The following is an 11,391-nucleotide window of genomic DNA, read 5'->3' as shown; positions in this document are numbered from 1 at the left end:
TTTCTTTCTTTCTTTTGCTTTCTTTCTTTATTTCTTTTTCTTTCTTTCTTTTCTTTCTTTCTTTCTTTTCTTTCTTTCTTTCTTTTCTTTCTTTTCTTTCTTTCTTTTCTTTCTTTCTTTTTCTTTCCCTTTTTTAATCTTTCTTTCTTTTCTTTCTTTCTTTTGCTTTCTTTCTTTTTCTTTCTGTTTTCTTTCTTTCTTTTGCTTTTTTTCTTTATTTCTTTTTCTTTCTTTTCCTTCTTTCTTTTCTTTCTTTCTTTCTTTCTTTTCTTTCTTTCTTTTTCTTTCCCTTTTTTAATCTTTCTTTCTTTTCTTTCTTTCTTTTTCTTTCTTTCTTTCTTTTTCTTTCTTTTGCTTTCTTTCTTTCTTTCTGTCTTTCTCTTTTTTCCTTTCGCCTCCCCTATAGAAGTGCCCGGTACAGCTGACGGCACCACCCCCGGCGGGGCGGGAATGGCGGAGGGAGCGGGCCCGCCCCGGCCCGGCCGCGCTGCCCGCGGTGCTGCGGCGCCCTCCGGCGGCCGCAGGGGGAGCGGCGGGCAGGGCAGTGACCCCGTGCGGCACCGGCGGCCTTCGGCCCTCCCGCGGGGTGTCTCGGTCACCCCAATAAAAAAATGTAAAAAAATGCACAGTGTGCATGAGATGTGTGAAGGGGGAATATAGTAGTCTTAAACCAGCCGCAAGACCGGACACACGCAAACTGAAGAGCAGCGGCATAGAGGTGAGGTATTCAACAATCCTCTGCTTTCCTCCACTCACTCTCGGTCTCTGAAGAAATGTAAATGTCATCAAATCCAGGTATTCTCTGGAGACAACGGATACAGCTATGAGGTAGTATCATGTAAAGTGATGGAAGAACAAGACTACCATGAATGCTGGGGCTGGGGGGGATATACCCACCGAAAGGAAAAAAGGAAAAGAAGGTTAAGCCCTGAAGAATGTCTCATCACTGTTGTGGTGACACCTCCTCCTCCTTTACATTTTGGGGTTTGTTTTAAGGAATATTTGAATGGCATAAAAGAAATCTAAAAAAAGCCTGTGCATATAGCAGAGCTGAAGGATTATATAGATAGCACAGCAGTGATCTCTGGTACAGTTGTAATTTAATTCTGTAATTTAATTCTGTTTCAAGCTCTCCAACAAAAGAAAATCCAATGGGTTTCTTTCCTCTGTCTTTTTATGAATGAAAAAAGCCTGAGGGTTGGGTTATTTGTATTTTAATATGAATGGTTTAGGAATGCTGTTCTTTTCTACCAACAGGCTGGGGGATCTGGCAGCACTGGAGCAAAACAGAGCTGAGTCCAGGCACCAAACTACACTAAACTTTGCTTCACAGTTTGTAGGAGCACTGACCAGGAAAAGGACAAGAGGAGGGAGTCAGCATTTCTTACATTTTCTAGGAGAGCAGATACTGTACTTCAACTGTCTCACAAATCTGAGGGCCTTTTTCCTACCAGGTAAAAAGAAGCAAAAGAGGTCAACAAACCACTCTTAAACTGCCTGTGAGAAGCTTGTTGATACTCCTTATTCCCAGCAATTACAACCTTTATGTGCCTTTTGAGACTAGACACAAAACAACTCAAAGATTATTTTATGCCATCAACTTAGTTTTCTGTCCTGGTTAACTCCTAGAGTGTCAGAAAGGAACACAGTGAATCATACCTTTTTGTCAAGCCCTGCTGTTTCCAATGCTGAAGTAATGAAGTTGGGCCAAATCCTTTGACCCTTCAGGAAGACATGGACTGCCATCTGTGAGGCAAACTCTCTAATCGGCTGCTCTTCTTTTTGGAGATTTCAGTCAAAAAGACAGGTTCCAAGCAATTATGCCACAAGGTTTTCTCTGGGTCTCCCTTTTTTGTCCCCTCAGCTGAACAGAGGTGCCATTTCTTTCCCCTCCTTCCTCCGGAGAGCTCTTGTCCTGCTCTCCATGGGGACCTGCTTCTGGTTTCCTTGTTTACCCATCACAGAGCGCCTGACTTCTTTACCGTCTTAGGCAAAGCTTTATCAAGGCTGCTGCAAGATCTCTCACACAACATAGATTTTTGAGATTAAATATACCCTTTACATCCCCTTAAAGTGAAGTTCACACTGAATATGTCAGATCATGTATGAAGAAAAAAGCATGGTCAAGCTGTACATAAAAACTTCTCCATTAGAAAAAGCTGTCTCTGTAGCACTGGCTGCTAACAGACATCCAGTTCTTCTAACCCGTAGTTTGAGGGACATCTGGGGACTCATTCCAAGTCCAGACTTGTGTTCTCTACCTGGTCCAGGAAGAGCTGCACTCTAAGACCTTCACAAGTGTTCTACATATTGTTTAAGCATTTATTTTTTATCATAATTGCCATTATATTCTTTTGTGTTGCTTTGTCATTCCTACACACTCAGAGGTTTCTCACCTTAGTCCCTGTCACTCTGGGAGAAATGCATCCGTTCCAAAAACCAGAGGATGAAGTTTGTGGGCCCTCTCTTAGTTCCTGTTGCTGCAGCTTTAACAAACAGCAGCCCAAGTATAATGCTGCTGCTGGATTTGGCTTCTAACAGACTTTACTCAGTAACTAAATATTTAGAAAACATTTTCTTCTGAGCTATCTCTCACCCTCTGAATTACTGAAAATAATATTTGATCTTTTTTGTTCTTACATGCTAGTGAAATATTGCCATATCTGCCTTGTGTGTGGATGCTCCTTCTGCAGTATGCAAATACAATTATCAAACAGATTTTTTTTTTTAGTATATACTGTAACATTTAACTTCTATTTTACAATATTTGCTGGATTTGCAAATCTTAACTTTTGGTTTAAATTGCATGACAAGATTTCTTAAAGTATCTAGGATGGTCTTACTGCCATTTGTATGAGCTTGTTCTAAATATGATTATTCTGTCTTCTATACTTAGTGCTCTAGCACGGACATGAGCAGCTTGCCTCTGCAGAGACCTGCTGTCCTGAAGCAACCTAAGCAAGTCAGACCTGACAACAGGGTCTAAAGACAAAGCAGGGTTAATGGAAAAGCAGAGGTGATAAGTGCTGCTGTACTTCCTGAAGAGTAGGAGACTGGAACATGAGACATGTCTATGAAAGATTCTTCCTATAGGAGTTGGTATACACAGAAGAAAATAGCATTTCCCAGCTTAAGTGTGTAGATTAGAAGTATTTTTGGCTGTAGTTCAAACACAGTGACAAGGTTTAGTACAGAAGATATTACTTCCTAATACTTGTCAGTGTAAAAAAGACTTTGGGAGACAGGAGAAGAAAGAAGATGGGATATTATGTCATTTAAGTCCCTAAGGACCTCACAACTGCTGTTTCTACATTTATGTTCTGCTCTTTCTGTATTTCTGCAATGTCTCTGAAATGGGGAATTGCACCTACCCCCATTTAACTAATCACAAAATCATGACTGCAGAGACCAATACCTAGATTCTCAAAGTCACACAGAAGTATATATTCCGCTGATAAAAATAAGATGGAAATGTGAAAAAAGACTCAATCTTCACTGAAATTAATTATTTCAGACATAATTAAAATCCACACGAGTGGTGATATCACACAGCCTTTCATTACGGACTCCGTGCTTTACCAAGTGAGCCACTACCAAGTTATAACTGCATTTTAGCAGGGATCTGAAACTGTAGACATGTTAAAAGTGATCAGAATAAAACATTCTGAGCTGTCCAGTGAGCATTAAAATAATGAGCTGCTGCTGCTTATCACCTGTTGGATCCCAAATTCATATATCTGCAGAAAGGAATTTGAGTGGTCTCAGCAAAAGGGCATGGGCTACAAGAGCTGGGGCAAAAACCTCAGTTTAAGAAGCAAATGGGACATCACCAGTGTGGAGTGCCCTGCCTAAGCCAGAAAGACCATACCCTGATGTTATCAAGCATCTGCAGAAGACCTATTGTGTTTTATTTCTCCTTTTGTGTTACCTGTTCCCTCCATGTAATTCCCCTAAGATAAAGTGGGTTTTCCCCTATAGTGTAAGTGTTAAGACCCCAAAATTTGTAAACTTGGGTTTTCCCCTTTACCTCATCTCTGTAAAACCCCCAATTTGTAATAGGCCAACCCCCCAATGAATATGTTGAATACGTAGACCTAAACCTTTTAAATATCAACTTGTAAGTCCAATAAAGCATTCCAGTTTCTCACCTCCACTGGGATCGCTCAGTTTATTGACCTCCACAATCACCTTTTGAAGGCAATTTTTCCAGGGGTCATCTATGAGATTCTATGAAACCCTTAGGTGTCTCACTTTTACCAGCCATCAGCCAAAACCTCCAGAAGACTCTGCTCTAGAGGATGCCTTTCTCATAATAGCAGAGGCATAAATACAACTGTATTTGCCTTATTTGAATTTCTGTATTGATCACTGTAGTCTACAGATTCTGAAAACTTTTTGCCCTTTCTCTCAGTTCCTACTAGTGTTGAGCATTAAGACGCGTTGACTCGATGATGGAATGTCTAAGGTTTTATGTTCCAGTGCACAACTATGGATTCGAATCATACCAACAACTATAAAGTACCTACCTAACCAAGGAGCATTTCATTAGACCAGCCTGTGCAGCTGAATTGTTATCATCACTTAGACTCAAGAAGGAGTGAAGGCAGCTCCCTCCCCTGTCTCCAGCACCTCGGGGAAGAGGAATTTGGACAACAGAACTCGGAAGAACATTTGATCTATGTGACATGCCTGCCACACACAACCTCTTTCATAACCATGGTATTTAACTACCAGCACATATGGTCATCCCTGCAGACACTGAGACAATTCATACATGACCTATGCATTTTCTTTTTCCCCTAGAGAGAAGTAGACAGGCTGGAAATGGAGTTCTTGATAGTTTTTAGCATTCAAGATGGCCAGAATACTCACTACCTGATGTGAGAAATCATATACTTCAACAATAGTCTGCTTTCTTGCAGATTGCTTTCTGCTATTTTTGCAGAACTATAGTAGGGTAACATGGAGTGAACATTTGGGGCTTTAAAGCAAGACTGCCATGACTTTCTTCATTTAAGGCAAAAGAAGATTACAAGTCCCATAATCCTTTTTTCTAGAGTTAAATGGCCTATGGACAGTAGAATAATGACGGCACAGGAACAGCAAACGGCCAACTTCATAGAGGACAGGTAACAGGCTATAAGTAAAACCTTGGAGTACACAGAACAGCCACTGAAGGTCCACTCTGAACTTGTCTTCTGTGTATACCATATCATATCTGGGCTGAATCTGACTTTTGAGACCATCATTTGTTTGTGCAAACAGGCTATGAAAGTGCATGTCATTTCTCTTTGAATTACAAAGACATGAGATCAAGAAGCTCTGGCTTGGCTAAACCACTCTCAGCAGTTCTGATGCCTCTCGAACACAAAGGTCAAGGCCAAACCCTTTTCTCTAGCCAGAAATAGGGACATAAATTTGCATTTCAATATAAAATTTAGAATATTTACTCATCATGAAGAAAATAACTGATTATATGACAGGGATTATGAGTTTAACAATCTTTGCTTTTCCCCTGTGTATGACATATATATAAGGCAGCACTGCATTCTCAAAGGAAACCAAGAGGGAACTAAAGCTGATTTATTTGTGTATTATAATCCCAACATTCAGTAATGAGTTTTTAAAAGGCAACAGTCCCTGGGAAAGGAGTCCAGCACACAACTTATCTGACCTAGTACAGTCTACTACTTCATTCCTGAAGTCTTGGCATATATGATCCCTGTTCATCAGAAAGACCATAAATGAAAGAGTTCAGTGTGTTCTTTTGCTGCCATATTTTCTGTGCTCTAGGGGGAGATCAGAAATTCTGGACTTTATTTATTTCTCAGGATCAGAAATGGAAAGATATCCTAGTGTTGGATACAATATTCAAAGCCATGAGATTAATGAAATTGAGGGCTTTTTGCAACAGCGTAACAAATTCTGTTTTTAAGCAAATCACTCTCACCACACAGAATAACATGACTTTTGTTGAGATTTACCATGTTTAATTAGTCATTTTTTCAGTAGCTTAACCATGTATTCAGTTAAATAAAGTAATAAACAAAAGTGTTCAAATTGAGACAATACTGTCTTTATGTTATTTTTAAATTGTGATCAGGTATCTGTGGGACATGGAAAACTAAAAATCAACCAAAGTACATAACCTTTGCTTCTCTAGTAAAATTTAGTGCCAAATTCTGCTCTCAGGTAAATGTCTATACAGCATTGTCCATAACAACATAGGGCGTATTTTAAAAAGTGCCAAAGATCAGTAGCTGTTCTCACATCTCAAAGGCTCTACACACAGCAAACAGAGAGCTGGTGTCTGGCTCTAACACATATTGCCCTCCTGGCCTACTGCAAGCAGTCACAGCATCGCTCCTCTACAACAAACTGATTTGATTTCACCAGATGGTAATTCAGATAAATTTTTGTTTACTTCAATTTGCCTGCTTCAAGTAATGAGAGCACAATTTGGCTCCTTTCTCAGGGAAAAGGAAGCCAACCAAACATGACTTTCACCAGGCCTCAGTTTTTGGCCCCAGATTTCAACATATACTATTACAACAATCAAAAGAACCATAGAAATTACTTATCATTTTACTGTTCCTTACACATTTCACACAGTCCTGCAGCAAGCAGAATCACAGATGAACCCTAGAACATACAGAGAGCACAACTACTACACTGGACATGAAAAGGAAATTTTATTAAACATGTTTACATAACATGAGTTGGAAGTTCATTTAAAAGCACAGGGGAGTGTTAAGACAAGTGGTCAAAATAGAAAGATACTATTGAATTATAACTAGTTGGTGTTTGGCCACTAAGACAGAGCAGGATCTAGTAGTAGTGCACCAACGCTTGAGTTCTTCCTGCTCAGCAGGTCGAGCAGTAACCAATTTATGCCCTATGGAAAGATGGGCAGAATAATTCCCATGTGTTGAGTAATAATAAATAGTTCACTTGGTGCAGGCAGTATGTCTATGAATTAAAACCTAGTGTGTACACAGTTTCTACATGTGTTACAGCCCCACAGTAGGAATCTACACCAAAATAGTTATTAGAAGGAATTTGGTCCGTACTACATCACGTTTTCCATAGGGTAAAAAATAAAGTCCATCTATAGACATTTAGCACCAGACCCACATATCTAGCCTGGCTAAAACCTGCAAAATGTCTATAAGAAAAATGGATGGCTTAGATTTCTTGGTTACTTCAGTATAGTAATTACGAGCAAACTGTACAAGTACATGCAACATACAAGCTGGCCTATGTGGAACTAACATACATTATTAAATAACCTTTGTCATCTCTTTTTACAAAACGTGCATGCAGCTTTGAACAGTTCCAAGTCATGCTGCTCTATTTTTGTGATCACAAAATTGAATGGCCTGTAAAGGAGGGGAAACATATCAATGCACCTGCAGGAATCTGCAGTTCTTCGCACATATACAGAATATCACAAGGGATTTCAAGGCCAAGAAGAACTCAAATGAATAAAAAGCAAATTGAAATTTGACTTTTCTTTTTTTTTTTCTCCAAAAAGTAAGATATCTTGCGTTAAAAAATCAAGCCTTGTGCTTGCATCAATCTCAAAGAAATGTAAACTAAAATTTGATAAAAACATTAGTAAGTGCAGAATATTTCAACTGGAATTTCCAGCGAAACATTGAACAACTCATACCATGCTCTATCCAGGGCAGACAGGTGCGTCTGAAGCGACACACATCAGAGAAGCCCGGGTACAGCTGAAAGTGTCATATGCTCAATTCATTCCTGGTCAACATTTTGGGAAGTCAAATATACATTTATACACAGAAACGTAAGTATTTCCTCTCCATTTCTAGGAGGAAAATTGCATTACCAGTAACATATTCAATGTCAAAATTAAGACTAAAGCTGCTTTATACCAGTCCCCAGCAGTAGTTGCAGAATTCTTCAAAATTCTTCCATGCAAAACATCATAAACATAAAAGTTATTATATATATAATGCAAACATATCTGCTTTTTACAAAGAAAAAGTGGCACTGTGATGATTATTTATTTTTAGGAAGATAACTAAGATTGGTCATTTGTTCTGGGTTCCCATGTGAGAGACTTGTAAGTACCAGAACTGAGAAGCGATTTGAACTCGCTGGAATTGTAACTGTGGCTGTTGAACATTTTAACGATGCTTACAGAGATATGCTTCAGCCCTTTTTTGTTTGGTTTAGAAAAAGAAAGGAAGGGTCTCTGTTAGCAGTGTGAGGACTTCTATGAAACTAGCAGAATCATGTGGCAAAAAACTGGTGGAAGTGAAGTACAGAAAAACTGTTGAAACACCAGGAAGGTAACACTGCTTGAGGGCTCTGTCAAAATGTGAAAAATGCAACATTGTTAACAGAGTGAGAGCTTCCAGTTTGGGTCACCTTTGACTTAGATCAAATCTAAAAGTCCCTCCCCTTTTTCTTTTTTTCCTTTTTTCTTTTTTTTTTTTTGATCGTTATAAGCATCAGTGATAGCCGCTAAGAGATTAGCCATATGTGATATACCTTTGTTCTGTCAATTTAAGCTATCTCTTAACAAACAGACATACATTTGGATAACTACTACAAGTGAAAACAGAAGTGATTGTCTCTCTCCAACAGTGTTTTTGATTATGTGAATATCTGGTTCCAATTGTTATCCTGGGTGATGTTTTTATTAGACAGCACCTGCTGCTACGATCTAATGCAGGGAGGCCCAGTTGAACTTTCCAGAGATGACTGGGAAGCCCTGCGTGTCAGGGGAGTCAATGTTGGATCCACTAGCGATGAAGGTGGAAATAATTTATACCAGCCTATTACCACACTGGACAGATCTAGTTCCTCCAGAAGGATCTGGGCAACTCCCATGAAGCATTTGTGGTCCATTCGGCCATAGTCTCCCCAGACTATTACCTGGAAGAACATAAAATTAAGGTTCAACATTGTTCCCAAATCCGTGTTTATATGGGATTATGTACTTATACCTGTGCTTATACATGTGCACTCCTGTTATGTGTAGGATAAGGAAAATGTTACTCTCAAGTGTGAATGACTGCTTCCCTTTTGTGGGAAAACTTTATGGCAGGACGGGAGTGAGAGGCAACAAAAGAGAAATGTCTCACATCTCAGACATTTTGCAAGCCTGAAACCACAAGCCACAAGGATGTGTTTGCTGATAGTTATAAAATTAAATGCTTATGAGTTGGAATGGGTTTACGCATACTGGTTAAATTTAAGTAAACATGCAAGTGCTTCTCCAAATGACAGCCTAAAATGAGATTAAGAAGCAACTGACCTGAAGGACTTTACCCTGTGGACTTTCTTCAAAAACCAGTGTCTGTTGGTACAAAGGATCAAGGGTCTTCCTTGCAATTCTTGTCTTCTTCTTAGCTATACATGCTCCATTTTCCAGTAAATACACTTTGACATATGGAGCTGCAAACAGAACATTATGAATGTTATATTTGGACTTACAGTGCACATCTGAGATGCAAGACAAATGCCTTAAAAAGAAACTGAGTGGAAAGAAAATGACAAACGTTATCTTCACTGTATCTTCATAATTGTATAATCTGAATACAATTATATTCGTAAAATAAATTACATGGTCCATAAGAAATCAATTAATTTTTATAAACTTGGAATATAATGATGTAAGATGTTACTAACAACAATTACGCTTCATGTCTGTAATTTTAAAAATGCTTTATTTTTCCAGGAATTAACCGTCACTGACAGCTATTCTGGAGTCTCTATTATGCTTAGGGGTCAGAGATAGTTCAAAACAAAAGAAATATTTAAAACTACACCATTCCAATAACACAGACATTAATCGCTAGTTCATCTTCAGCTCCTAAAGAAGTTGCAAAGTACCACTTTGGCTAAATGTTATCTAAAACAACTGTTACAGTTGTTACAGTAAGAAGTCTTTGTGGTATTGATTCTAAATCTCCTCTAACAGAGATTTCTATAAATAACTTGAACTTCAACAAATGTCCTTATAAAATGATACAATATTAAATCTCATTCATTATACAAATTATTGACACTAGCACTAGCACAAGCACAAGCTGCTGTCTTCTTGAAGCACAGTTGTGTACAGAAGACCCTGGCATGTGAGTTTGTTAATTCGTTTGTTCAAAGCACTTTCATCCATTCTTCATCTCTTTTCATGGAGAACAAACACAAAGGATGTCATCTATATTGACAAAGTCCCTCTTAGATATATGACTTGCCTAAGATACATAGAAATATTTCTGCAAATGTTCCTTCCAGAACAGATGTTGAGTTGCTGAAAGTCATTCCTTGAAAGGTGACATGCAACTGGCAGACGTGAGGTGGTACACTGGTAGCAAGGATATATCCATGCACACGCTCCTTGTTGAAAAGCAAACCAAACAAATGCAAATATAGCGACAGCCAACAAGGAGCTCAAAAAGCCTCCAATCCCCAGTTCGTTAGTGTATTTCATATTGTCGTTTTCTGTTCATACATTGTCTATCTTTTTCCATACCTGGGGTAGATTTGGAGCCAGGTTTTTGTGTGAGGCCACGGGCTCTAATGACTTCTACTTCTAACTGGCCTTTTTTATCTACCATTCCAATCTGGATGTCACCTGAGAGGGAGAAGAAGGAAGTACACATTTTAGAGAAGCAGTACAGCTCAGGAAATAGGGTATAAGAGTGAGAAACAGAAAGACTAGCTTGATATTATTCTTCTGCCTTATTGTGCTTGTTGCCTCTCCCCCTGATTCCTTTAATTTCTCCATCCTTAACCAAGGACTAAATGATACATAATTAGGGAGCAGGGTGCCCTCTCTTGGTGTACAGTTTTTACCAGACCAAAATAGGTGTTTTTCCTTCAAAAGTCTGCAACAAGCATAAGGGTGATAATGTTCCCGTTTTTATCAATATTCCACACACCCATTTTTGGTACGAATAAAATATTGCAGCATGTTAAAAAAATAAACTGCTTTTGTTTCTAAATAGTCAAACTCATTTTCCTGCCTGAGTTTTGACAAATGACATTTCCTGCAGAAAAAAATGTAAACTGCTTAGTCTGAGACCAAGCATGTTCTGATCTAGATCAACAAAATACAAGGGAAGACAACTATGAGCTGATGCTCAAGGCATTATATCTCTGTGGTTTCATATATCATGGAAGCAGCTGGGTAGAAGTCTAACAGGTCACTTAGAAAAAAAATGAACAGTATGACACGGGTAGCTATGTGACACTTGGGCAAATAAACAAACTACATTCACGAAACACATGAGTATGTATATATTTGACATGTAAACTGATTGTCTAAAAAACCAAATTCACGAACAGATAGTCTCAAACTATAGAAATTGGGGTCTGGATTTAGAGAAACAGCATTTTGAAATTAACTGGGCATGA

The 11,391-nt window shown here is 38.7% G+C and overlaps 1 protein-coding gene and 1 long non-coding RNA gene across 2 annotated transcripts in view; one reads left to right on the top strand and one right to left on the bottom strand.

Annotated features, from left to right (window-relative positions):
• Window positions 1–1,127: 1,127 nt before the first annotated feature.
• Window positions 1,128–4,153, top strand: LOC120324108. Its single transcript, XR_005565120.1, has 2 exons — window positions 1,128–1,454; window positions 2,897–4,153. It is a non-coding gene; the product is annotated as an uncharacterized LOC120324108 (long non-coding RNA).
• A 2,416-nt stretch (window positions 4,154–6,569) lies between these two features.
• The window catches only part of LOC120324109 (regulating synaptic membrane exocytosis protein 1-like), a gene marked incomplete at its 5' end in the record, with an annotated part of 42,607 nt that continues 37,785 nt past the window's right edge, over window positions 6,570–11,391 (bottom strand). The window contains 3 exons of the mRNA XM_039385633.1: window positions 6,570–8,907; window positions 9,290–9,429; window positions 10,508–10,609. Of these exons, the coding sequence (XP_039241567.1) occupies window positions 8,689–8,907; window positions 9,290–9,429; window positions 10,508–10,609 (461 nt within the window). The remainder of the gene's footprint in view (window positions 8,908–9,289; window positions 9,430–10,507; window positions 10,610–11,391) is intronic.

The sequence above is a fragment of the Pipra filicauda genome, unplaced genomic scaffold (assembly GCF_003945595.2).
Source record: "Pipra filicauda isolate LSUMZ 115617 unplaced genomic scaffold, ASM394559v2 scaffold425_size644529_pilon, whole genome shotgun sequence".
NCBI classification, from domain to species: Eukaryota; Metazoa; Chordata; class Aves; order Passeriformes; family Pipridae; genus Pipra; species Pipra filicauda.
The sequence above is the reverse complement of the archived record's forward strand: the minus strand, read 5'-3'. Positions and strand labels throughout refer to the sequence as shown.